Source organism: Aquarana catesbeiana, linkage group LG02, assembly GCF_042186555.1.
Source record: "Aquarana catesbeiana isolate 2022-GZ linkage group LG02, ASM4218655v1, whole genome shotgun sequence".
In the NCBI taxonomy this organism is placed as follows: Eukaryota; Metazoa; Chordata; class Amphibia; order Anura; family Ranidae; genus Aquarana; species Aquarana catesbeiana.
The window spans coordinates 165,352,051-165,379,723 of NC_133325.1; the positions used below are offsets into that span (position 1 = coordinate 165,352,051).

At 39.8% G+C, this 27,673-nt stretch overlaps 2 protein-coding genes across 7 annotated transcripts in view; one reads left to right on the forward strand and one right to left on the reverse strand.

Moving 5' to 3' along the window:
* AGAP2 (ArfGAP with GTPase domain, ankyrin repeat and PH domain 2) overlaps window positions 1–11,012 on the forward strand; it is a 466,034-nt gene extending 455,022 nt beyond the window's left edge. For all 3 annotated transcript variants that reach the window (XM_073613744.1, XM_073613742.1, XM_073613743.1), the window contains one exon: window positions 3,403–11,012. In XM_073613744.1, coding sequence (XP_073469845.1) covers window positions 3,403–3,609 — 207 coding nt within the window. In that variant the 3' untranslated portion in view covers window positions 3,610–11,012. The remainder of the gene's footprint in view (window positions 1–3,402) is intronic.
* A 3,818-nt stretch (window positions 11,013–14,830) lies between these two features.
* Window positions 14,831–27,673, reverse strand: part of LOC141127385 (glycoprotein-N-acetylgalactosamine 3-beta-galactosyltransferase 1-like) — a 145,161-nt gene continuing 132,318 nt past the window's right edge. For 3 of the 4 annotated variants that reach the window (XM_073613747.1, XM_073613748.1, XM_073613745.1), the window contains 3 exons: window positions 22,745–23,406; window positions 19,209–19,434; window positions 14,831–15,380 (listed from right to left, as the gene is read on the reverse strand). In XM_073613747.1, the coding sequence (XP_073469848.1) occupies window positions 15,373–15,380; window positions 19,209–19,434; window positions 22,745–23,406 (896 nt within the window). In that variant the 3' untranslated portion in view covers window positions 14,831–15,372. Of the gene's footprint in view, window positions 15,381–18,505; window positions 19,435–22,744; window positions 23,407–27,673 lie in introns of those variants that run through there. The other variant, XM_073613746.1, reaches the window with a different exon arrangement.

Here is a 27,673-nt window from a genome sequence, read left to right on the forward strand (position 1 = left end):
GGAAAGCACTCAAGCGGAGAGGGGGACGTTGCGTTTCAAGAACCACCCCCTATAAAATAATACCATTGTGTTGCTTTGCAGTCTGAAATGAAGACAGACACAGTTTTTGTTTTATCCAGCTGTATTTACTCAGTGCAACTTAAAACATCCAAGTAAAACATATAACACCAACATGTCAGAAAAAATAAATAAATTCAAAAACAGATTTACTGAGTTGGAAAAAAGACCACCCCCTCCTAAAAATGACTTGTAAACTCAATCAGGTGTAGCTAATCACCTTCTCAATGGCACACAAAGCAATTTGACTTTCAACTGTGATCAGCTGTGGTCATTGTGCGCATGTAACAGCAATATTACTAGTTCTCCACAAATGTGACTTGTATGTGAGGGTTGCAAGAAAAAAGCCACTTCTCAACAAAGGCCACAGGCAGCCACGACTGAGCTTTGCCAGAAATGCACCTTGAAGATTCTGAGGGCACATGGAAAAAAAGGTGTTGTGGTCAGAATGGACTAAAATGTAATTATTTGTCCTCAACACCAAACGATATGTCTGGTGGAAATCCAATACACTCACCATCCAAATAACACCATTCCTATAGTAAAGCATTGAGGTGGTAATATCATGCTATGGGGTGTTTCTCTGCAGCAGGGACTGGAGCACTTCAGGATAGAAGGAAAAAAAATTGACGGGGCAAAATACTGTCAAATTCTTGAGGAAAATCTGCTGCTCTCTGCCAGAAAGTTGTCAGTGGGACACAGCAAAAATGACCACACAGTGGTCGAAGGAGAAAAGGGTGATTGTCCTGGCATGGCCTAGTCAGAGCCCATACTTAAACCTTAGACTGCAGTCCACAAATGGTCACTATAAATTTGTTTTACTGAACTTGAACAGTTCTGCAAAGAAGAGTGGGCAAATATTGCAAAGTCTAGATGCTGAAAGTTAGAGACATATCCCAACAGACTAAAGGCTGTAAATAAAGCAAAAGGTGGTTCAACAAAATGCTGACACAAGGCAGTGATCCACTGATCTTTTCCAGCTCAGTAATTCTGTTTTTGAATTTTTTTTTCAGACGTGTTATAAGTTGAGTAGATGCAACTGGATAAAACACAATCTGTGTTTGTCTTCATTTCAGGCTACAAAGCAACAAAATGTGATTATTTCAAAGGGGGCAATTCTTTTCTATACCCACTGTATATAGCATGTGTACTGCAGACTGATCATGTGCATTTCTAAAAGAGCAGTGCTGGCACTGTGTTCTCTAGTATGATAATACACCAGGTATGTCACATCTCAATCGTACTTCTGCCTGATTTTAAATGCATACAGCCTGCTGTGTGACTATTTATAATAATCTGTAATAACATATGATCAAACCTCAAACCCCATAATTACAGCATCAACTGTGCTGACCCAGTAAGTGGCAGAAACAAACCATTTTTATTGCAGTCCACCACTATATCGCAAATTAAGAATGTTGTTTGTACAATAATGTAAAAGGTAAAGCCGATTGAGAAGCAGGTACGATCACTACAGTGTAATAAACCCTTTATTTTTTGGAAACCATTTTCCATAAATGCACTCTATAACCCAAAGTTTCTGGACACTTGACCCATCACCCACTATGACCTATAATGTGTGGACACCCCTACAAAAAATGTTAGACTGCTGGGCACTTTTAACCCTGTGTCAACAATTTAGTTTTACTGCTCCAGCATGACTGTGCTCCTGTGCACAAAGCCAGGTCCATAACATGTTTTTATGGGTTTGTAGGGAAGGTACTCAATTGGCCTTCACAGAGCCTTGACATCGTTCCTACTAAACACATTTGGAATGAAATGATATTCAAATTGTGAGTTAGATCTTCTTGTGCTGACCTCACAGACACGCTGATAATCTTGTGAAAAGCCTTCTCAGAAGAATGGAGACTGTCATAACTGTGTAGCAATTATCCATGGAGGAGCCACTAAGCATGACGGGTTCTCTGTTCTTTGCCACGACTTTAAGAACTGCTTCGGCCCCTCTGACACACCTGGTTAGGTAATGAAATACTGCAAACACCTATGAACTCAGTTAGTAGTATACTACCCACAATGGTAATGGCATATATGAAACAAACACCAGGCTATGTAGTATTAAATAAAATAAGTGTATTATCACCAAGCAAAATAAATGAAAATGCACAGAAATCAATGGCCAGGTAAAGTTTGTATGAAATAAACTGATGTGAATACTAGGCTAATATGGCTATTAAACCAGATCACTGTAGCATTAAGCAGAATTTACCTAGTATAAGCAGCACTCATAAAGAGCAGCATCAACTATGAACCATAAAAAACAAAAGATCAGCATAAACAGTAATTAAAAAGTCCAAAAATAACCCTATGCAACAAGTGGTCTAGAACAAAAAGAAAAAAAATGAATAAGCGTCCCAGAGTGCACTCTGTGTATATCCCCCTGGATGTAGGTATATGTATATATCCTGAAAGAGGTACCACTGGGATGTAGTTGTACAGTATCTGGTGCCTGATTTGCGACATCAGCTGGCACATGGGGCCCAATCTGTACAACGGTGCACCGTCTGTTTAAATCTAGATGCAGTGGTTAAGGCTCCTAGTAGAGATTAGTTCCCTTTCCTAATCTGCTAGCAGCAGCAATCATCACACACAGGCTCACCAGTCCGGGCAACACAGTGCACCTGGTTCTGGGCACTTGCCTGTCTGCAGTCTCTCCAACTCTGCTCTCAGGGCACTTCAGTTCCCAGTCCCCACACTCTAGTCCTCAGGCTGTCACTGGAGTCTCTGCTCACAGGTCTCTCCATCTCTGGTCCCTGCATAGCCAGCCCCAACTCTTCAAAGCCCAGGAACAGCTCTTTCTCCCCTCCTCCTTTTACAGAGGTTTTCTCTGTCTTATGGCTCACAGCTGCATTCATCCACAGAGCCGCGCTCCCTCCCGGACTACATCTACCATTATCCCCGGCAGGAGGCATTATTAGGTTTCCTTAACCCCCCTGGGCACCGTGGCTGCTGCCAGCACTCTGGGTGGGGGAGGAAGTGGACCCAGTGCTTCTCCTGTCCTGTCTCCTCCAGCTGGCCAAATACCTGGCTATAGCTGCAAAGGAGGAGAAGGAGGGGTTTTATTAATGTCTACAGTTTTCAAATCTGATGTCCAATAAGCTCATATAAGTGTGATGTTCTGGTGTCCACAAACACTTGGCTATATAGGGTATGTACAAATTACTCAGCGTACTTAAAATATTGAATTTTTATGAATGCAAACTTTATATTTGATATGATTTGCATGCTACCATATTGTTAGCAGTACTGCTGCCTCAGTGCAGTGGTTTCCACATGGCTGTCACAGAATACATTATATTCCATTAATATATCTTCTTTCTGTTGCAGTATGGCATTGACGTAAAGGCCAAGGACGTTAATGGTCACACGGCGCTCTTTTATGCTAGAAAATCTGCAAATCAAGAGTGTGTGGACATTCTACTTCAACATGGATGCCCTAATGAGCCCTCAAGTTCCATGAGTACCCCAATTCAGAGAAGGAAAAGCAGCTGTTCTAGCATTTTAAGAACTGATTCCCGGACTGCCCTTGTATAGCCAGCCACACTGTCATGAAGAAAGCTGGCTTCAAATCAGTGACTTTGTAGCCAGTCAAAAACTTGTCTGGTTGCTCTTCCGTGCCAATGTATAAGAAAAAAAGCAAGAATTTATCTGTATATAAAGGATGGGATATGTATATTTTGAATTAAGTTACTGAAGAAATGCCAGCCATCTTAATAATATTCCCATATTGTAATGTTTTAAGCTTTTTCTGCCCTTGTTGCTGTAATCCAGCATAGTAGTATTTAATGCCTTAATTCTTTCATTAGTGAAAGAACCATCAATTTGAACACTCCCTTCTGACAATGTTTACAGCAGGATAATGTATTCTGAGCACAGGCAAACCCCCTTATTTTGATTGCCACGTTCTATGATCAATCTGGATTCTTATATCGATCTCCAATTACTGTTTGGCTCATAAAATGTATTAACAGGGTCAGCTAGTTACTGGAGCAGGATCTTGAGATCAAATAAAATATGGAACACCATAAGCTCAAATACAGTTAATAGTGTTACAGGTTTGTAGGGTTTTATTATATTCTAAAGTTGTTCGACTCATTGTTGAGCTCTACACACAATATCCTCTATCGTAGGATTACGATAGGCTCCACAAAAAATATACATCCGGGTTAACGAAAATATAACATGTTCTGCTATACTTGATGGAAGTATTCTGTTGATGGCTATAGACAGAGCCCATTGCAGAGAGCAACACTTTTGAAACACTAGAAAGTTCAAAACCATTTACAAGCATAAAAAAACCCCCATAAATTTGCATTATTTACAAAACTGATGGTTTCACTACCCCTTCTTACAACATCACAGATTGGTGAAGTTTTAATTTAAATTCCAACTGAACATTCAGTTTTAATCAGCTATAGGCATTCCAGGACGCTAAAACCATACGATGTTCAAAGTCTTTTTTTTTTTCATTAGAAAGTGGCCTCAGACTGAGTAGAAAATCCTGTCCTCTGCCAACATGCTTCAGAGAAGAAGTCTTGTGCTCTTCGTGGAAGCAGTGGTCAGTCTGGAGCTGTTCGATACATCCCCTGCTGAGTCAGTAATAGAGCTCTCCGTTCAGCAAAGCCCATGCTCCCTGATCATTAGAGAGCTCTAGCTCTGAGACTGCTGCTTCCACCCAATGCTTCTGAGGCTATGACAGTTTTCTAAATAAATTGACTATAATGCTTTACACACATTTTTGTGTTGTTGCACCTGAGTTAGACTTAGCTGGTTTAAACTGAAAGTTCACTTGAGCTTTGATATGACATTCTTTGGGCCAGGTATGGAAGTACGTTTTTGCAGAGTTTGGTATTTAAGTTGTTGTAACTAAATGGAAAAGAGCTGAAGAGAAGCCTGATAATATTATAAATATTTTTGCACATGTGTTTTGTGTATTTATCTGGATAAAGATGATATGTGTGGGTTATATGTATAAAATGTGGCTACTAGGCACTAGCTTGTTTCTGCTAAATGATGGCCAGAGCTACATTCTAGTACTTTCCCTCCAGCTCTCTTCTGTTTAGTGCCGTTCTGTGTACTGAAGTACACCAGCAAGCTTCACAAATTACACATTGCTTAACTACTACGTTGGTATCTAGAGGATGAATTAGAATTATTTGTATCATTGCTTAGAGACTCTGCAGTTCTTAATTAAGTATATAGAAGTTATTACATATCTGAACAAAGTGTGCCAAAGTTGTTACTTTTAAAGCTACACACCATTCTGTTTCCATGGCTAGCTATGTTAGAGAGAACGCACTAAAGAGTATAGTGCCCTGGGGCCATAAAAACAAAATCAACATTTTGGGGGTCAGCCCTTCAGGTTGGTGAGCACAAAACCTTGTATGCCTTCTTCCATCCACTCCAGAGGTGTCCCATATTTTTCTTTATGCCATCCTGTCTTTAGCCCTACCAGCCGTGAGGCTTGTGGCTACTTCCAGCACCGTACGCTCATACAATGGAAAGCTAGCCGCTTCTGGCTTTAAGGAGTGTCCAAAATATGATACAGCAGGACCATTTTCATAAGGCATTAATAGTAGGTTGTAGTAAAAAGGGTACAGAGGTAACCATGATAGAAGACTTATCCTCATGCAGGATACGCATGAGAATTATTGTTCATGTCTTGAAAGGACAACAGTGTAATCTGTGATTTGATTATCCAATTGCATTAATTAAATAGCTATATAGGTGCCATGTGCTTTGACCGGTCACACTGTATTGACAAATTATGTGCAACGCTGAAAGATGCTAATACTAGCCTAAACAGCAGGGCGTGGGGCCATTTGTTCCCCTCTCCTCCCGTGCCAGTCCTACCCTCTTCATGCCAGCTAGATGAATTCTTTCTTTAGGTGTCAATGGTCATGATACTAAGCCCTGACCCAGGCTTTCACCCCACAGGGCTTCTGCCCTTAAAGATATATGTATAAATAGTCACAAGATACCTAAAATATTACCACTGTATAGCAACTCTGTAGTGGAGGTATACTCTTCAGCATTTTATGAATGTGCCAAACTGTCAGTAATAAAAAAAATCCAACCCCTTCACACAAAGATCCACCATCTTTTTTTTGGTCGATTTTGCTGTTGAGGCAGGTGTTGAATGCAAATGAAGTGGGGTAAGTAAATAAACAACCATGGGAACAACAGCATAAATGTTAGTCGTGGTTTCTGGCTGCTTTCTACACTTTTTGAAAACTACTCAATGAGATGAAAGTCTGGCCTGGCTTTATAAAACAAACAAACCTTAAAATCACTAATAAATGCAGCCTAAAGATGACCAAATTTGGTAATTTGCTGTTTGGTGCCAAAGTACTCTATTTAACCTTCATTTTGTGTTTGAGCTCTAAATGTATGGTCATCTATGAAAGGAAGTAACAGATCCTTGCCCAGAACCTGATGGTCTCTACAGATACAAAGAATGCCAAATGTTCCAGCAAAAAATAGTTAGAATATTGACTTTTCTAGAAATTGTATTAGCAACATAGAGAAATTAAGGTGTAATAAAGAATTTGCTTAGTATATTTCTAAGGAAATTATACAAATATTCATCTACTATAGGTCCAAACCTACATTTTCCTTTAACATATAAAATAAGTGAAAATTACTCCAATTCCAAAGGGATAAGGATCAGAAAGATTGGAATTCGAACCAATATTTTTAAAACAGCCCTTAAGCCTTCAAAACAGTGGGTGCTTTGCACTTGAATGTATGTGCAAAAAGAGTGTTGTTTTTTAACGCAATCTAGTTTCTATGTGAGATTTTTGAAATTATATATAGTCTTTATGAATAGACAGCTGATGCCCAGAAGCAGAGTAGTGAAATTTGTTTTGCCGTGCACATGGTTAACGGTATAATTTGTGACTTTTCTGGGATAGCTATTTAATTTATTGGTTTATTAGAAATCTGGGGCATTGGTTGGGTGTTTTACATTTTGGGTGCAGTATGGCAGCTTAACAATGCAATCTCCAAAAAGCATATATATTGTTTTGTGTGAAACAGTAGTAAATGTTTGGAGGTGGGGGTGTGAAATATATACTGGAGATCCACTGTTGGATGCTTAAATCTGTTTGGTCATTTACATAGATGACATGATTGATAGGCATTTATGGTTTTCTTTACTATGTTTTATGCTTTTAGCCCCTAGTTCAAGGTAGGTCTAGTGTGATATTTATTTGGCACAGTCAAAAAGGCAGGAGCCTAGGACTTCAATCTTTATGCCTCTGCAGTAAGCAATGCGGATAGCGCAATGGTTTACAGTCTGCCTGTTATTTCACTAGGGAGGACGTACATTTAGGTAGTTGGCGTCTGATGGTGCGAGTTATACCAGTCCAAGAAATGCAAATCAGATGGGTTTCTGTTACTATTGCATTTAATGGCATGGTGGGGCCAAAGCTGCTACCTTCTCAGGGGCTCCATTCTGCCTTAAAATTTTATTTGACACAGTATTCAATATAGAAAAATTAGCGTGTGTAATCAGTTCATTCTTACAGCATCTAATTTGATTGTTAAGGTTAAACACAGATTACGAATACTTCTGTTGACCAAGGGTAGGGATCCTGTTTGGAATAGAACCAAGATCATATATTTGGAATGGAAATAAGTTACATGAAAGGGGATATAAATATTTTTACCGTAATCTATCCATTCATTTGAGGGGCCCATGTTACGTCCAAACCTTTTCTAAAGTAGTGAGGAATGCTTTTTAAACTATATCATTTAAAGCCAAATTCCAGGAATTCTGCCACTTTCTAAAATCTGCTGGCTTAAGTCCAGCAAGGGGCATGTCACCTCACGGACATAGCTCTTTAATTTACACTTGAGATTTTTACTGAACCCCGGGAGTAAAACGATCGCTACAATCCTGGAGTTCTGACAGAATAGACACTGCCTTTTCACACAGCAATAGCTCTGTCAACCCCTTGCTTCTGCTGCCCATTCACAGAAGACTTTGTATTTTGTGAATGGGGTCACCTAATACAAAGCACTCTGTGATTGGGCAGGAGGGTAGGGGCAGGCAGATGGATACATATGACCCTATAGCTGCAAGAGCTGAGACCAGCAGGTTCAGCTTTGGAGCGACAAAAGTATAGTGATAGCTATGCTCCCAGCGCTGAGTAAAAATGGAAATTGTAAATTCAAATAAGTCCACAAAGGTGGCATGCACCTCCTTAGGCTTAAGCCCTATTAATCCAAAACATTTTAGAAAGTGGCTGAATGCCTGGATTTCAGCTTTAAAGTACTGTTTGTCAGTAAATAATAACACAGAAAAAATTATATTTCACCTTCCTTTGTGCTTTTAACAGCATTGCTTGCCTAAGGGATAATAGAAATGTGATTAAGACCTATGGTTTGATTCTTTTTTCGATTTTCATCCAATTATTTTTGAATGTCAATATAAGTAAATCATGCCATCTACTAAAAAAAAAGGATTAATACTTTGGAATTACATACAAAGTTAAAAGCAGTCTGGTTTGTTTTACCAGTAATTAACACATTTCCACCAACCAAACATGAATTACTGCCTTTGTATGCCGCCAAAATGTAAAATAAATAAAAAGAAACAAAAAATTAAAAAAAAAAAAAAAAAAAAAATGGCTGAAAAAAAAAAAATATTGGAGAAAGTCAACATTATCGTACTTTTATATAAGTTTGCTGTTCTGCCTTCTTCACTTTCCAGTTGTACCTGTGACACTTGTAGGAACTGTGGTTGTGCTTTCTTGAATCCATTCCTCTGTGCTGAACATATTACATAGAAACAAAAACTGCCTATGGAAAAAAACTGACATTGCCCATTTACCCATTCACTGGAAGAAAATAATGAACACACAGTACAGTGTACATTTGGATAGCCGTAAGATTCTCAAATGTTGGTGGACAAATGCAGCTACAGTATAAACATATGGAAACATGATGAAGTTCATAGTTAATATATTCTCATTGCAAATAAATACATCGTGTTCTACATTGGAAAACATATTATCTAGGCTAGAGAGTTTACCCTTGCTTAAAGCAGGCACCTGAGTGCACCCCGGCACTCAGGCTAACCCAAAAGCATACAAACATTACCTAGGACACTGGCCCATGGGCCCACCCCCTTTTGTTCTATGTTGGTCAATGAGACTGCCTATCACATTTAGAAGTCAATAGCAATGTTTGGAAAGAAGGCAGGGTGGACCAATGTACTGACTTTCTACGCAATTTTGGCATTTGAATAATAGTGCCTACTGGGACACGGGGCAAGGTGGAGGTCAAGGTACTACAGGTATGCTTTAAAGCATTTTCATGTAGCCACAAAGGCACTTTTATTCTGTAGAATTATGTAACCACTATTGTAACCCATCCACTCTTTATAAACCCATTATATTTTAATGAGTTACCTACAGTATACATTTCTCTAAAAATTAGTGACTTCACAAATTAGCCTAGGACTGAGTAGTCTGTCCATTTTGGTCAAGCTAAAAACGTAGTGGCCTCAAAGAAAATCTGTAGTGAGGAAATATGGATCTTGCATTGCTGAGCTCCCCTCCCAAAAATGCATTTTACTTGACTGTGATACAGAACAAACAATCTCAGTATGTTTAACATTATCACAGACCCAGAAAAGGTTTGCAGATCAGCAGTGCTGGCTTAATTTCTGGTCTACATATTTTTTGCAACTCAATAACTAAAAAGGTATTGAAACTATTGGATCAACATGGTAGCCAGGAAACTAGAATTTTCAGAAAGAGGCCAGTAATGGAAGCCTCTGTATTTCTTTCAGTATAGGTTTCATTTGGGACAGTATAGGTTTCATTTAAATCCAACACCACCCAAGTTTGAATTCATGCAAATCCCCAATGCACACCTTATCGACATCACTAAATCTCTCTCCAGATTTGCTGAGACTGGCAGTCAGAGGCAGTAAATCGTTGTCTTAAACCTCAAAACTTCAGATATACAGCTAGGAACCTGTATGCACAGAACTGGCACCCTTACATACAAGAAAGTACTCTGCTGTTTATTTAGCAGAAATTCAAGCTACAAAGGTAGATCTTTCAGAGTATTGCTTAGGAACGATTAACACTTCTAGAGGTTCCTCTTAAAGGATAAGTGCACCTTTGTAAAAAAATAATAATAAATGCACATTTTTTGCAGGTAAAAAACTGTGCAATTATTTATTTATTTTTATTAGAGCCCTGCAGAGCATTGCACCTGTGATCACCAGATCACAGGTGCAATCTCAGGCTCCTGCAGACTGTCAATGTAGCTGTCTGCAGTACCTTGTATGGACAGGCAGTTACAGAGCATCAATGAACTACCTAGAGCACTCATCAGCACCCTGGTAGTTCATTGGGAACTACAAGCCGTCAGCTGCAATGCATGATGGTAGTTGTAGTTCCCCTATTCACAGAACTCTGCGCTGTTTTTTTAAAAAAATGTGACAGTGGGCACAGGGAAAAGATCCCCAGCCAACTGTCACAATGGGTACTGGGGTACTGCTGCATCTGTAACCCTGGATACCGGTGTAACATGTATTAGCTTATAAAAGGTAAACTTATCCTTTAACATAAAACATTTTGCCAACAGTTCCACTTTAACTGACCAGTAACCCTGCCAAGCCAGCTGCATGGGTCCTTCTACTTGGCTCCAGCATAACCAAGTCAATTTTCTCCAGCTTACAGCTGCCATTAGGCGATTGCCAACTATGATTCATAATCAAAAACATGTTTTCTTTCAGTGGCGAGTACAATGGCCAGTGTTGGCATTGCAGAAACACCTTGTCCTTTTCAAAATTTCCATCAAATGACCAGATTCAAAAAGAACAAAATAAAAGTTGTGTATGTGTTTTATTTCCAGGTTTATTTTGCAGATACAAGATGATGTAATATAAGATTTATAAAATAAAGTGTTAAACTGTTTATTGTATTTTTGTTTTGATTTATTCTAAAAAAATGGAAAAGTCAGGGCTCAGTCATATCCCTTGCTCATTATCGACTGATGTAGCTGTCACTTATTCCTCTTCTGATTCCTATGCTGTGCTACTTTAGTTAAAGTATGCTATACGGTATCTGGCAGAGAATGTACTTTCTTGAACTCCCTTGTTCAAGGGAGGTCAGTGATGTGAGCTCATCTGGGTTTTTTTTTTTTACTAATTTACACAAGATAACAAGCTGCAAATATTTTCAGGCCAAGAAAATAGTATAACACTTGAACTAAAATAAATACTTTTAGTGAAGGGACAAGGTGCCAAAGGCGAAAATTCCAAATGTCTCCCCTATCTCAGTTTGAGTAGGGGTAGGGTGGGGTTAATAGCCATATTGGTGGTGCAATGGAAGGGAAAAAAATGCACCAGCATCAGTGGTGTCATTGGAAGAAAAAAAAATGGCCCTGTATCGGAAAAGGTGTCAGTCTGAATAGAGAATATGCCCAAATAGTACAAAGGCAACCAGTCACATAAGCACAGTCCCATGCACGCTGACAATTCAGGCTCATGTCTTTAGTATTTATAGGTGAAGAACTTGAGCAGGAGAGGAGCTTAGGATCACAGGATACTCCATAACAATGATAGGATGACAGACTTGTCTTCTAATGTTTTTAAAGACAGCTTTTCTGGAGGTAGCAGAGAATGGACAGTATATCTAAGACCCTACAGCAGCAGTCCATATAGCAACCTCTGGGTCTTGGTTTGCTTCTGGTGCTTGCACAACTGACAGTCCCCAGCATACCTCCCAACTTTTTGAGCAGTGGCGGCCTGTAATGTAGGGTGCAGGTGCGCCACCCCCCAAATTCATGCATCTGTCCCCCTAATCCCCATACCAGATGCATGGATTTCAATGGGTTTTTTTTTTGGAAGCACATGATTAGAGCCTGAGGCTCTAATTGTCTTTAAAAAGGGGTGGGCTCGTGGCACAGTGCACTGCGCCCTGAGCCCACCCAGTTGTGTGACAATAGCGAATTTTCTCTATTGTCTTCTTGATTCTCCTCCCGACCAATCAGGAAGTGGGTCCTGAGAGCCAATTAGGACTCCCGGCCAATCAGTTTTCAGGACCCACTTCCTGTTTGGCCGGAAGGAGAAGCCCCAGGTCTTCCCTTGGCTGGAGCGAGGAGCAGCAGCCCTACCCCTCGTCATCTACTAAAGGTAAGGCCGCCTTCCCGTCCCTCTATCGCTGAGAGGGGGGGGTGTTTGCCACCCCCCTCCCCCAAAATATTGAGCACCACCTGCCACTGTTTTTGTTGGCATATAACACACCCCCTGCCACGCTCCCTTGAGAGAAAAAAAAATATATATATATTTATTTATTAAAAAAAAAAGGAAGGAAGGAAGGAAGATTAGTTAAAACCTACATGTGCTTTTTTTACCACTGCTGTTCCTTTATATTGGCTTTTGTAATTTACGAATGCAGCAATTTAGAATTTGGATGAAAGGTTTAGCGCTTGGAAAGACTTTTTGAAAGACAAATAGTGCATTTTATATACAACTATATAGATAGCTGTATATAAACTATATACAACTATATAGATCAAACCAAAATGAGGGACAAATGAGGTGGAAAAGAGGGAGTTTGTTTCAAATCAGGGACAGCTGGGAGCTCTTTGCCACTCAGCAGCCAGAGGTAGATCCTTACTGAGAAAGATAACAGGCATAGTCTCAAAACCAAGGGCTTCAGTTCAGAGCAGTGCCCTTCAGCAAATGTAACACTCAGATTATCTTCAGCAGCTGCCGTGGCCTAGACTGCAGCTTCTTTTCTGACAATTGAAACCCTTCCTAGAGGAAGAAGAAGCCTCTGCTCAGGCCTCCTTCACATTTATCACCTACCCAGCCACCTTCTGGATGCCTACTTCCAGGGATTGGCTGGGGCATGATAAATATTCCACTGATCATTTGAATCTCTTGGTCCCATGCCCTGGAAAATTCTTTCAGAGACAGGTGGGAGTAATCAAACACAATCAATCACTGCTCTATTACTGCAATGGGGCCAAAAACTAAATTTACCTTGCAACCTATCCAGAGGAGGGTACTATACACCTGTTGCAATACATTTTGCCACTACATTTTCCAGTGCATACGTATTACTGTGTTTGGGGATTGTTGTGGAAATTTTTATTAATGTATGTTGTCAGATGCCCCCCAGTGTCTATTTTGCTATAATACGCTCATGCGAGGGTATTCGCACATACAGACGCTGGTAGAAGACCATTGGATGCGGAAACCCTCCCGTGGACACAGCAGATCCGTTTTGTTTATGCCTCACCAGGGAACTGGCCACTCCATGGCGATCGCATTTATACTCCTAAGTAGGCAGTTCTGCGTACATGGGAACCATAGTATAACAATACAGAGTTATGCCCGACTGGGCCATAATTTAGTATGGCTCGCATCATTGGTAGCAGTGGGAATGTGCATACAATCGTGTTCAGAACCATGTGCTTGCCATATGGTTTTGCATATGACCGTTTGAACACGTCACTATTGCATTTCTATTTAAATATATACATGTGTGTTATTTGTTCTTTTGAATGAATACAAGTGTCTGATTGGCTGATTCTGAAGCCACCATGCTCTTTTATTATCCATGTGTTTAGTATAAAAAAAAGGCAGCCTGGCCATTTCTCTTCAGGATTATACTGAGCTCAAGGTGATACCAGCATCTATAAATATGCTTGGCTCATCTGTGTTACTTGGAGAGATAAACGAGCGCGCTTTCCCAGCATTATACGAGAGCTGTATTTGTGCTTCTATTTTCTTTCTTGCCTGCTGCTGTACCATGGTTGAATCTAGGTAGGAGGGGTGTTGGGATGGGCTGCCCCCCCAAAGCTTCCCAGTCCACACCTGTCGCTGTGCCCTGCTGTCTCCCATCCCTTCACTGTGCATGCACAGCCTGAGCACAGGCAGCAAGATCTCCTCCTCGGCTCTTACTTACACAGCACAAAGATGAAATCCAATTCTCTCACACAGCTACGTGCACTGCACTGTGTAGCTGGTGATTGTCCTGCCAGCGGTCACCCCTGCCCTCTCTCCAGCCAGGGGTCACCCCTGCCCTCCCTCCTTCCTGCAGGGACCCCTGCATATATAGGTATGTATATGCACAAGTGTCTGACACACCTGGTTGGGCTGAAGCTATAGATGTAGAGAATACAAAGTAGTTTGCAGAGCTGTGGAACAAGAACAAGAACTAGACATTTTAAGTGGCTCCTTTGGGTTTTTTCCCCATAAAATAAGTTGTCTATAGTGATGAAGAGGTTTTGCCACATTTTTAAGCTGCTTCTTCAGTTCTAATAAGTGTCAGGAACATACCACTGCATTTTAGATACATAGGTAACTCCGTCAGGATAATTCAATCACCATGGAAGGTGTTAATGAAGGTGTTGATTGTCCAAGAATATAGTGGGGGGGGGGGGCTGGGGGCGTGAACGTTTATAAAATCACCTTATTCTTTTACATAACAAAGAAATAACATGCCTCAGACGAGTAGTTACATTTGAACAGCAGTGGAGCCAACCAATGATTTGTAGTATAAATCTGACAGCTGGTGGTCTACTGATTCCTGCTGGTGGCCGGCACGCCAAACTGCAATTTTAATGTATCCTTAAATACACATTGTTAATCAAAACCCTGAATTCTTTATTGTGTTCCAAAGCCAGATATTTCAGCTTTTACTGGTTTGTACTTACTACAGTGACCATTGTTAAGTCTTTTACACAGTTTAGATGTCCATGGTTAAATAATAAGAACAGATACTTTGAACACAGTTTATTGTATACAAAAATCTACATATAATCCACACGGAGTACATCTGGGTAGTGTAAATCCCGCTGCAGGTTAACAGGGTACATATCTATTATATAGAAATAGTTTGAATAAAGTGCTAGTTGTCACAAAGAAGAACTGCACTGACCCACATCCCTAGAATGCAAAATTGAAAGACAAGTTTCCTCTAGATGATTTCACTTTGGTTTTGCGCACTTGTCCCCCCCCTCGTTCCCCCCTCCTCCTCTAGATGGGACTTTCAGACGGAACAGATAGCAGGTAAGGTATCACACGAGTATGAAAAAGTATACATTTTAATAGTTTAAATTAAAAGTGTAGACACATGAATATACAAAACATAGGGTAAATCTGGATGCTAGTATATACAAAACACAGTTACATATCACAATCAGTAACCACACTTGATCTGTTGAAATGCAGGTAGATACAACAGAAGTACCCAACGCGTTTCAAGGCTGTAATGATTACTCTTTTTTCTTCAGGGGTGTACGCGGTTACAGCAGTACGTGTTAAACATCTGCAATTGATAGAAAAGTATAAGTAAATATACAGTGGATATAATGCAACATCATAGCAAACGTACATATTATCACACTATTTCTTATTCAATATCATAGTTTATGAACACACTGACCGTGCAAACTGTGTAACTGTTTAAAATATCTTGCATCCAAATAAGAAGGTTATTAAAACATGCTGTAGCTGTTAACTCGTTCACGTCCGGTAAGACAAGAACACCGTCCAACGTGCATGTGGGCCCAAGAAAGGGGAATTGGTCCCTCACAGAGGATGCCCTGGCATGGCCCTCTGATGGGTTGCCCTCTATGTATTCCCAAGCGACTGTGGTCGCTAGAAGCAAAAAAAGGAAATTATACATCTGATATGTGAACCAGACTTGTATATAACACAGGAAAACTCAAAAGAGTAAACCTTGTATAAGGGCGTAGTTAACAGAAATATGTATACTATATACTTTAATAAATGTATTAGATATAGCAACAAAGGCATATGTGACATACTTATGGCACTATATTATGTATATACAGATATACCTATAAAGTAAAATAAAATAAAGCGCAATAAAGTAAGATGAAAATTGTGCATGTACCTGACCAGCCAGAGACCCAATACTGGGGCAAGGAGGAGGAGGACCTACTTATGCTGCATAAACCACAATATACACCAAGGAACTTGAAAAAGCCAGCAGATGGCCGAACAAATGGCCTGCAATCTAATATAGAAACAGGAGAGATCCAGGGAAGGATGCTGAATAGAACTATATGTTGCAATAAAAGTCCAAAAACAGTATTTGATTGTAATATTCAGACACTGGAGTTTAAAGTCCAGTGGGAAAGAACAGAGTAAAAATTAGATCAAGGCAGAAGCTAGTTTACCTGGTGTGTGTTTAATGGAAGCTGAAAAGGCCCCCAGTCACTCCGCCAGAGCAGCATAAGGGACTGGCTGGCATACACACAGCTTTTATGTGTGTACTTGATTGCCAAGGGGCCAATCAAGCACACACACATAGAGGGGCAGGGCTTGGAGGGCGTCCCCCGGGACGGTGGCACGCGGACAGCACCTCCAAGCACGCTAGTCAGTGGAGATGGAGAAAGTCCAGGCATAAACGATAATCGTCGCCACTGGACGTGACAGTCACATCCAGAATGTCGGCTAGGAGAGCCAGTCTGAGCGTACAGGCTGCGCCGTCTGGCGTCACCCTCCCGCGGCGCAGACAGTGGTCACGTGATCCAGAAAAAGTCCGGTGAAGAAGATAAGTCATCCCTGTATCGAACACGCGTTGGGGAGGGGAGAGGACAGCACGATAGGCAGTTTGTCTGCTGAGGAGGCTCATACATCCCGATACCAGTCCAGTATATACCCATTCACGCTTATCATAAAGTGGTGCACTTGCGCACCTGTTCTGTGTGAGTACACCTTAAGAGGATTTGCTTTGTTTAATAAACGTTTTAAAACTTTATTACACTATCAAGTGCTCTTATTTCCATATACTGCGGAGGGTAATACTGAGGAGTCCAGGATTTCGGTACCATGAAAGAGCCCAGTGGTGGTTCACATTGACTGAGCTTAATTGCAAAGTCGCACACTCTAAGGTGAGCGTTCACTACCTAAGGGGAGCACCTGAGTGATAACACTATAGCATGTTTCCTATAGCATGTTTCACCACCTTCCGAATTGCTTGAGATATATGGACTTTTCACACCGCGGTCATCAGTGACGCATTTGGATACCACATATATGCACATGAGCACTTTGATTTATGAACAATCCACTTAGTTTTGAGTTATATAGACTTTTTTTGGCAGGATTGCCAGTGATACAGTTGTATATCACTTATGCACATGAGCACTTTCGATTTATGATCAATTCACATATTATTAACATATGAATTTTGAGTACAACCATGCATAGGAGCACTCTGGATTAAGTTGTGCATTTTATATATAATTTTTTTTTAAATTGTCTCACTATTCACTGGTTATTTAAGACACAATTAATTTTAAGTTATCTATTTATATTATTTCACTTTTATTTGTTATTTAGGATAAACCTTGTATTTAATGGTAATGTATGCATTTTTGTATCTATACTGATAGAGTGTGCATTACACTTATTTACTGGTATCACAGCATATATATTTAATCTGTGTTCATAAACTATGATATTGAATAAGAAATAGTGTGATAATATGTATGTTTGCTATGATGTTGCATTATATCCACTGTATATTTACTTATACTTTTCTATCAATTGCAGGCGTTTAACACGTCCTGCTGTAACCGCGTACACCCCTGAAGAAGAGAGAGTAATCATTACAGTTTTAAAAAGCGTCGGGTACTTATGTTGTATCTACCTGCATGTCAACAGATCAAGTGTGGTTACTGATTGTGATATCTGTGTTTTGTATATACTAGCATCCAGATTTACCCTATGTTTTGTATATTCATGTCTCTACTCTTAATTTAAACTATTAAAATGTATACTTTTTCATACTCGTGTGATACCTTACCTGCTATCTGTCCTGTCTGAAATCTAGAGGAAACTTGTCTTTCAATTTTATATCTATTATTTAGAGCACTGGTGTGAAACATCAAACAGAGTATACAGTAAAGAGGAAAGACCTAGAAGGTCCACATTTTGGAACCCTAAATAAATTAGCAGCAGCTCGTTCTGTGCTTTAAAGTGGTTGTAAACCCTCCCAGATAACTTTAGCACATATTAATCATCAAAGAATACACTGAAAATCGCTGTGTGTAGATGTCACTATACCTCCTTCGTTTGTTTGTAATCTGTCCTGTTCTATTTATTGACGTCACTCGTGCATATTTTCCGATTCATGGCATGCTCTTTGTGCCGTTAGTCTATTAATAAGTATGCCGTCTACTTCATTTCCCCTCTCTGCGGCACTGCGGCGAGATTACTGCAAGATTTTAGTCCCATTCAGAAGTGTCTGAGATCCAAGTGACCTTAATCGTCAGAACTAGGGATGCACGATACTTTTTATTTTTTAGTACTCGCCGATACCAATTACCGATACCTACCACAACGGTTTTGTTTACACATCAACTGTCAGCAATGGTACAAAGCATTGAAAAGTCATTTACAAGTGAAATTTTTTTTTTTTTTTTTTTTTTTTTTAATTTTGCGCTTTTTTTAATGTGAAATGTGTAAATATATGCTAATATATATGCATGAAAATATTCACTAACAAAGCAAACAAAAAAAAAAGTTTTAATTGTTTATAAAATAGATGTGAAAAAAAAAGCAGGAAAATAATAATTAAATGGAGGAGAATAAGGAGTCAATTAAGGTTGATTAGAGTAAATTAAGGGTTAATAAGGGGTTAAACAGAGGAACATTTGTTCATCCCCACTGACAGCTCAAAGAGCCAAGCCTGAAAGTATCGGTTTCAGGTATCGGTGCATTTGCACGAGTACCGATATTTGTGCAAATACTCTGTATCGGCCCTGATACCGATACTAGTATCGGTGCAACCCTAGTCAGAACAGGCCTGCTGCGATAGGCGGGACACGGTTGCTAATCCCGGAGCTAGAACGAAGCTTGGCTAAGGAAGCATTGTGCATGCGCGAGATTACAGCTAGGAATAGAAGAGAGGGCGGAAGTATATTACAATGCAGACTGAGAATACCATACTTAAAATGGAGCTGGCTTATACCAGGAAGCACGGATTTTAAAACTGCTGGAAAAAAGTAAGAAACATGCGAATGGGGGTTATTATACCGTAGAATACGTTGTAATACTTTATTATACTGGTTTATTTTAAAAACAGCATCTGAGGGGGAGAGTTTACTTCCTCTTTAAGTACCTGTTCCAATATTCTTTACAGCAGAAGACTCAGTTAAATTCGTTTTTATATTTATAGGATTCTTGGTGTTAATATGCAGTCTGTCAGTGAGAGCCGGCCACTGGGGCTGGTAACGATACTGGTATCCATACGCTCTCAAGTGGTAGGTGAAGTATTCTAAGGTGTGTATGAGTTCTGCATCCAAATGGTGGAATGATATGGCCAGGTCTGAGCAGCATTTGGGACCCTAAAATAAAAAAAAAAAATAATAATTTAAAAGTAGCTGGAATTGTTACAACTATATATTTATTATAAAAAGAAAGATTAAAACAGAAAAGCAAGTTTGCAATTTTAATATTTTTAATATAAATTACTATAAAGCTACTATGTAACCATGTAATAGTTTAAAGTGGAACTTTAGTCAGAAAATGAAGTCCTCCTAGATCACTTCAGGCTGACCCTTTTGCAGTTATAGCTGTAAACATTAAAATACACTGGGTTTGATTTACTAAAGTATATACACATATACTGTGCACTGCTACATAAAAAAAAAAAGGTATTGAGAATATATGAAACACATATGTGAGAAAGTCCAACAATCAGTGTATGCCTCTTAAATATGGTGGACCAAAAATTAGAATGGTCATAAATGCACGTGATACACCATAAAAAAAAACCAGCATCAGGGGCAAGCAATGGCCACTCGGTATTAGCTCCGGATACAACAAAGAATAAAAGAACAAGCCAGCATAGTGAAGCCTGTCTTAACCTTCCCTCTTATTAAAAGTTGTAAAAGGTACTTTAGAACAACTTGTAAGCATACAAGGCAAAACAAATTCCAGCAGATTGTCAGCTCATAGACATGCAAAGCCGTGAGTGTCAGCACAGCGTGCATGATGTCGTCAGTATCAGACCAATTCCGATGCGTTTCATCATTCGTGACGTCCTCTTAGGGGCAGGCCGAACCCAATTTTGCAAATATCCAAGCCATTAAAAGGACAAGTACACTGCTTTTATCCTTTAGACCCCATTCACATAATCATGTTTTTTTTTTGCATTTTCACGACACATTTAGGGCCGCCCATTCATTTGAACGGGCTTCCCTACGCACACAAATGCGCCAAAGAAGATTCTGCACCTCTTTTGTACATAGTGCTTGTTGTAGGTTTGGAGTACCATTAACAATTAATGGCAATGACACCGCAAGCCCAACATGCATTTTTTACATGTTCACAGATGTGAATGGAGCCTTAGGGCTTTTTTTCCCTGTGGTCAATAACTCCTCAATGGGATTGATGCACCTGGGTTAATGCAACTCTTTTGCATTAACAGATTGTAGGGCATGGCATCAGAATTACTAGTTAGACAGTGAAGGGAGGGGGCTTCTGGGGACCGGTGGCATGAAGAGGAGGACGCCTGTGTGAAGGAAGAATAAAACTGTGTATACACAGACAGTTTTTTGTTTTTTTTCACTCAACCAGCGTGTTGAACAATTTAAAAAAAAAAAAAAAAGGGACAGATTCCTGCATCCACACAAGTGATGTGAGTGTGAAAGTCTCACCTGCTGTGCTTGTGTATTCTGACAGCAGGACTCCCCCCTTTCCCGTCGGAATACACAGATCATCGCTGCAGTCATTGGCTGCATCCACTGATCAAATGCTTGTTTTTCAGCAGGACCATTCGTCAGAAACCGGTCTAACAATCGGCTTCTGTTGAACAGAGGGATACACACACATTGAAATTTGGATGGTTTCTGCTGAACAGACTGAATTTGCATAAGTGTATACGCTGTAAGTATGCCATCATCCACTAGGCAAAATGTACAGTTAGTACTTGCAGTGGGGACCCATTGCAAGGACAAAGGTTTATTTTCCCAAAGCTTAATTTTAACCAGTTCATATGACGTCCTCCCGGAACACGCTTAATGCACCCCATGGACTGTGCTGCAGCATGATCTGTCACCCGCTGTGTCCTACCTGATGATTGATCAGTGTACCAGCCGCTGCTGGTACCATGTGATCGCTGTGGCCAATCACAGCATATTACATGACAATTGTACACAATGTATGGCTTTCATTCATGCCATCCATTGTGTACTGCTGTGTTGATCTCTGTGATTGGTCACAGTGATCACATGGCACAGACAGGGCCATTCACAGTCAATCCGTACCATGTGATTAGCTGTGGGCAATCGGAGATAACCACAATAGTAAACACTAAGTGAATCAATTTCATTCAGTAAAATTTGTTGTTTATAACAGTGAAATTCACTGGTATAAGCAATGATAATGTGTAAGAAAAAAAAAAATCCTGATCACCTCTACAGTGTTCCTATGGTAACATCGAATTGCTCTGGTCACAGTGTGTTAAAAAAAAAAAAAAAAAAAAATTATACTGTCCCTGATCACTGCGACACCAGTTATACGAGGACACGTAAGAAAGATTTATGAGAAAAATTTTTTTTGAGTTTCTTCATTCTCCAAAAATTGACAAACAAAATTACACCTTTCAAAAAACTCTCCATGCCTCTTACTGAATACCTTAGACTGTCTACTTTCCAAAAAGGGGTAATTTGGGGGATATTTGTACTGTCCTGGCATTTTTGGGTCTCAAGAAATTAGATAGCCAGTGAATAAATCAGGATTGATCAATTTTCAGAGATATACACCATAGTTTGTGAACTATATAACTTTCCTATAATAAACACTGATTTGGGTTATTTTCACCAAAGAAATGTAGCAGAATACAGTTAGGCTTACATTTAAGAAGAAAGATTATTTATTTGCAAAACTTTATAACAGAAATGAAGGAAAAAAAAACAGCTTTTTTTAAACATTTACGTTAATTTTTTTTCCTTTATTTAGCAAAAGATGAACAAAATCTAGTGGCGATTAAATACCACTAAAAGAAAGCTCTAACTGTGTGAAAAGGATAAAAATTTAATATGGGTTCAGTGTTGCATGACCACGCAATTGTCATTCAAAGTGCAACAGCACTGACAGCTGAAAATTGGCCTGGGCAGGTAGGGGGTGAAAATGCCCAACCTGAAGTGGTTAAGTTTGCAAGCTCTTACAAGTTGGACTCCATTGACCCTAGTTATGTGAATAAAGGAAATCACTAGTTGGTTGGGGAAATTTATCTGGAAACACAATGGTGACATTATTTTGCACCATAAATTATTCATGACCAGCATCTCATGCTAGTACAGGAATGACACTTCCCTCATTCACTTTCTCCCCAGCGCCAAAGGAGAAAATTAAGGACTTCTTTTGAAGTCAGTCATTCAAAGCTTCTTTGTGTACAAGAACATGGGGAAGCCCCAGATCTGCATAAGAGATGATGGTAATATGGATTTCATTATGCTATCACGCTTCTTCTTTAATGATATCATCTAAGAAAGTAAAAAAAAAAAAAGTTAATTACTGCAAGTATGCATAACATACTGGTATAGTCTCACTCCTCTGTATATACAAACCTATCCACAACCTATCCAACAGAATACTATCAGCATTTCCATTATTACATACAGTATATGCATTCATGAAGTTAAAACTCACCTCAACAACGGGGTAATTGGAATAATCAAGATAAAGGTCATTTTTTTCAAAATGGCTAGTTAAGTGAAATTCTGGCGTAAACGGATGAAAGGTTTCTCTGCTTTTAGAGTCCCGAGTGTCAACAGGTGCAACTCCCATGATCTCCATGCAATGTCCAAGTTCCAAGTCCTCCACAGAAGATCTATGACTACAGTTACCAGAGTGAAACCCTTCCACAAAACGCTTTAGCGCCTCCTTACTCAGTACATAACCAGCTCCCCCACTCATGTAGCCCTGCTTGACAAACGGTTTGAACAGTTTCCCAAAGTAGATAGGCTGGTCAGGCGTATAATTGGAGAGCAGTAGATTGAGGTTCTCCATTACTATATAGGAGTCATCATCAGCTTTCAAAAACCAGTCGGCCTGATTTACGTAGTGTTTATGTATGTATTGAAAAGCTCTGATGGTTTTCCAGTAGAGTTGACTTCGCCCTTCCTTGGTGCCCAGACCAATAGTCGGAAAGCTATCACTGGAGGTAGAACTCATGAACAAAGAAATATTACAGTGACGAGTCCAAGAATACTTGACATGGATGGTTCTGGTCTTTAAGTATTTAGGTGAAGTCATAATCCAGCAAAGCACTCGAACTTTGTGTGCCAGTTCTTCACTTACACTGCTGTTATCTGTAAGGTACATACACATTTTCAAAAAAGGGAGAGAAAGGTCTGTTATTAAGGAATACATAGGGGTTGCTTTACTAAAGACAAATAAGACTGTTCACTTGGCAAGGGAATGTGTCCCAAAGAGTAGTGAGTGAGGTAAAGCTCCACTGACGTCCTTCATCCAATTATGTGCCAGCAAAAGTGTTTTTTTCTTTGCAAATGATTAGTTACTCATTGCAAAGTGAAACTTCAATACATTCACTAAGCTCTGGGGAAATTTCACTTGGAAAGTGCAGCTTCACTTGCAAGGTGAACAGCTGATTTGCCTTTAGTAAATCAAACATATCGTTTTTCGATCACAAACAAAAAGAGTGGGCAAGTGGATAAGTCTTTTTGAGAGCTACTGAAATTGCTTGTTTGTAGTGGTTGCCTCTAAAAGGTTGTGCAACAAAATACTGGGTGCCATCATTTTTGAATCATGATGGATGCCAATTACTTTGGCAAGTTTCAAATTATTTCAGAGAAAGTTATGGCTTTTTTTTTACATGGAAGTGAACCAACATATCTGTCAACCTTTGTACATATATGGCATGGTACATACTGGCCAAATGGTTTTGTTTGTCTACACAGCCTATTTTTTATGTAGCCCTTCAAGACAGCACAGCCAGGTTGGCGCAGTGGCAAAGCTAGACATTCTTTCAAAGACTTAGTTCGCCAACCCCCCCAAATGAATATTCGCTTTTCTAACATACCTGGGTGGACTGCGAATGCAATGCTTTGCGCTCCAAGTTCACCTTTTTTGAAGCCTATGGCTCTAATCAAAGTGGAAGTGTCCTTCGCGCTACTATGAGTAAATTCAGTAAATGTCTAAAAAGTGAAAAATGTGTGATAATATCTATAAAGAAAGCAGCAAAATCTGAAAGTGTTCACACTACACAAATAAACAATAAAAGATAAAAGTGATTTTGCGCAATCATATATAATCACACACAACAATGTGAATATCAAATAATTCTTAAATACGTATAAAGTGCATACGTATAAAGTGCATATAAGTAAAGTGCACTGTAATGTTGAAAAAAACAGCATAAAAAATGAAGTATTAAAAATAAAAATGAAGTATTGATGGATTAAAAAGTGCTCTGCAAAGTTCTCTCTATCCGTGAAGTGAAAGAAAAAAATCTTAAATCGTGGTTCCAGAATAGCAAAGTTCAAGAGATGGATAAATAAATAAAAGGTGGCTAAGTGTAACAATAAAAAGGCTGAAAAAAGTTCATGGATGTCTTCACAGATGGTCTCCTAATGACACCGGTCTCTCAGAAATCTCACCTTATATGTATGTTGAAACAAGCATCGCTAAATGACACCGGGTATGTTGATCTGTGTACAGCATCGGAATGGGGCCCAAATTATTCCTCATCCAATAATCCCCAGATGAAGTCACGAGGCGTGACGTAAACGTAGGGAGTGGCCGAGAGCAGACGCAAACCGGAAGTCACGTGAGAAGGCGCTATGGACGCCGTTCCATCTGTTTTCCAGCCTATTTTTAATGTTTTTAATATAAGAGTCCAGGCAGCACTTTAATAAATATATTTTAGCTCACCATAATATACTACACCATTGGAGGCTTGTTTTTTCTTCTCTTTATCACCATATCATTCATACCTCATTGGAGTACATTGGGACAGCCATATGAATGTTAATAGGAACTGAGAAGAAGCTTCTAGAGCCATGGTTATTGGATGAGGAATAATTTGGGCCTCATTACGATGCTGTACACAGATCAACATACCCGGTGTCATTTAGCGATGCTTGTTTCAACATACATATAAAGTGAGAGTTCTGAGAGACTGGTGTCATTAGGAGACCATCTGTGAAGTCATCCATGAACTTTTTTCGGCTTTTTTATTGTTACACGTAGCCAACTTATATTATCCACCTCTTGAACTTTGCTCTTCTGGAACCACGATTTAGAGCACCTTTTTATTCATCAATACTTCATTTTTATTTTCAATACTTAATTTTTGATACTGTTTTTTTCAACATTACAGTTCGCTTTACTTATATGCACTTTATACATATGCACTTTATACATGTTTTAAGAATTATTTGATATTCACGTTGTTGTGTGTGATTATATATGATTGCTCGAGATCACTTTTATCTTTTATGGCTCTAATCAGGTGCTTCAAAAATACACCCCGCCGCTGTAATTCAGGCGTCCGGTGTCTGAAAAGGGGTCGGACGACTGAATAGGGGTGGCGGCGGCGGCCATGGATATATTCACACAATGCATGAATCTATCCATTAGTCATAGTCATAGAGGGGGGTGGCTGGAGAGAGGGGTAGTGCCCAGGAGCCCTTAATGGACGCATCGCCACTGTGTACACTACTGCACCCACGGCTTGGATTCTGGAACTTACAGTAGGTAAGGACAAAGCTGCTGTAGAACAGCTGTCTAGAAAATGGGGGGACACTTGGCAACTATGGGGGTAGCTTTCCTTAGCTCTGAAATTTTCTGTCTAAGGCCCCTTTAACAAAAAAGAGCCCAATTAGGTCCACCTGTCAGTTTTTAGGCAGACTTGATTGGACCCTCCAGTCCCCCCTATGGAGCAACACGTGTAAATGAACTTGTGTCCTTTTACACCCGCCTATCTACAAACCAAACCAGTCTGCTAAATAAAAATGGAGGGGGACCTGTGCATGGGTTTGGAGGGAAGTTAGGTGTAACCAGACAGCCAGGGCTGTCTCTGTGTCCACTCTGCATAAACTGAGTGGACACAGACCTGCCATGTGACCACTCTGCTTCAATCAGCGGACAGATTTACTACTGAGCAAAGTGGATTCCACCACATGTGGAGGGGGCCTGTCGAGACAGGTAGCAAGCAGCAGGGTGAGATGCTGCTGTAGTGTTGGTGACTGCAGCACCAGTGACCTGGAGCAATCTACAGGGATTCAGGGCATGCTACTGCACATATCTATTATTGTCATTATGGCATTGGGTTGCTTTTGGAGATATCATCATAATGTGTATGCTTTGAATTTTTACACCTTTTTGGTGATTTTGTTTGCAACCATATAAAACTCAGACACTTCATTTTAAATGTACAAATATAAACTTTATTTTACATCATAAAATATTCACCGCTTAAATTTGTGGCATATTAAAAACAGTAATTCTTTACAAAAGATAACAGAAGGTCTACATATACAGGAAGATACTTGTCAGATAGGGGTAAGACCAGTTGTCGGCTAGCTGGGATGTAAACCCCGCAATCACTTCAACTGGTGCTATCCAACGCGCTTCAAACATAAGTCAAAACAGTTCTTCATCATGGAGGAACCACAATCATATCTGACTGCTAAACCACTTATGATCCCCAGAGGCATCCAGCAAAGGAACCTATTCTGTGGTGGGAAGGAGAAGAAACAAGCACACATGTAGCGAAGCCAAGAATGGTTTCCTTTGCTGAATGCCTCTGAGGATCATAAGTGGTCTAACAGTCAGATATGATTGTGGTACCTCTGATGAAGAACTGTTTTCACTTATACTCAAAACGCATTGGAAGCTCACTGCGGGGGTAACATTCGAGCTAGCGGATAACAACTGGTCGTACCCCTATCTGACAAGTATATTCCTGTATATGTAGACCCTCCGTTATCTTTTGTAAAGAATTACTGTTTTTAATATGCCACAGATTTTAAGTGGTTATGGCTGCCAAAAAAGTATAAAAATTAAATGTTACATACATAGTGGGTGAGGTTGAAAAAAAGTCCATCAAGTCCAACCTATGTGTAATTATATGTCAGTATTACATTGTATATCCCTGTATATTGTGGTCGTTCAGGTGCTTATCTAATAGTTTCTTGAAACTTCCGATGCTCCCCGGTGAAACCACCGTCTGTGGAAGGGAATTCCACATCCTTGCCACTCTTACAGTAAAGAACCCTCTATGCAGTTTTAGTTTAAACCTCTTTTTTTCTAATTTTAATGAGTGGCCACATGTCTTGTTGAACTCCCTTCCACGAAAAAGTTTTAACCCTATTGTGGGGTCACCAGTACGGTATTTGTAAATTGAAATCATATCCCCTCAAGCACCTCTTCTCCAGAGAGAATAAGTTCAGTGCTCGCAACCTTTCCTCATAACTAGTATCCTCCAGACCTTTTATTAGTTTTGTTGCCCTTCTTTGTACTCGCTCCATTTCCAGCACATCCTTCCGGGACTGGTTCCCAGAACTGGACAGCATACGGTGCTGCCGGACTAAATTCTTGTAGAAGTAGGAGAAT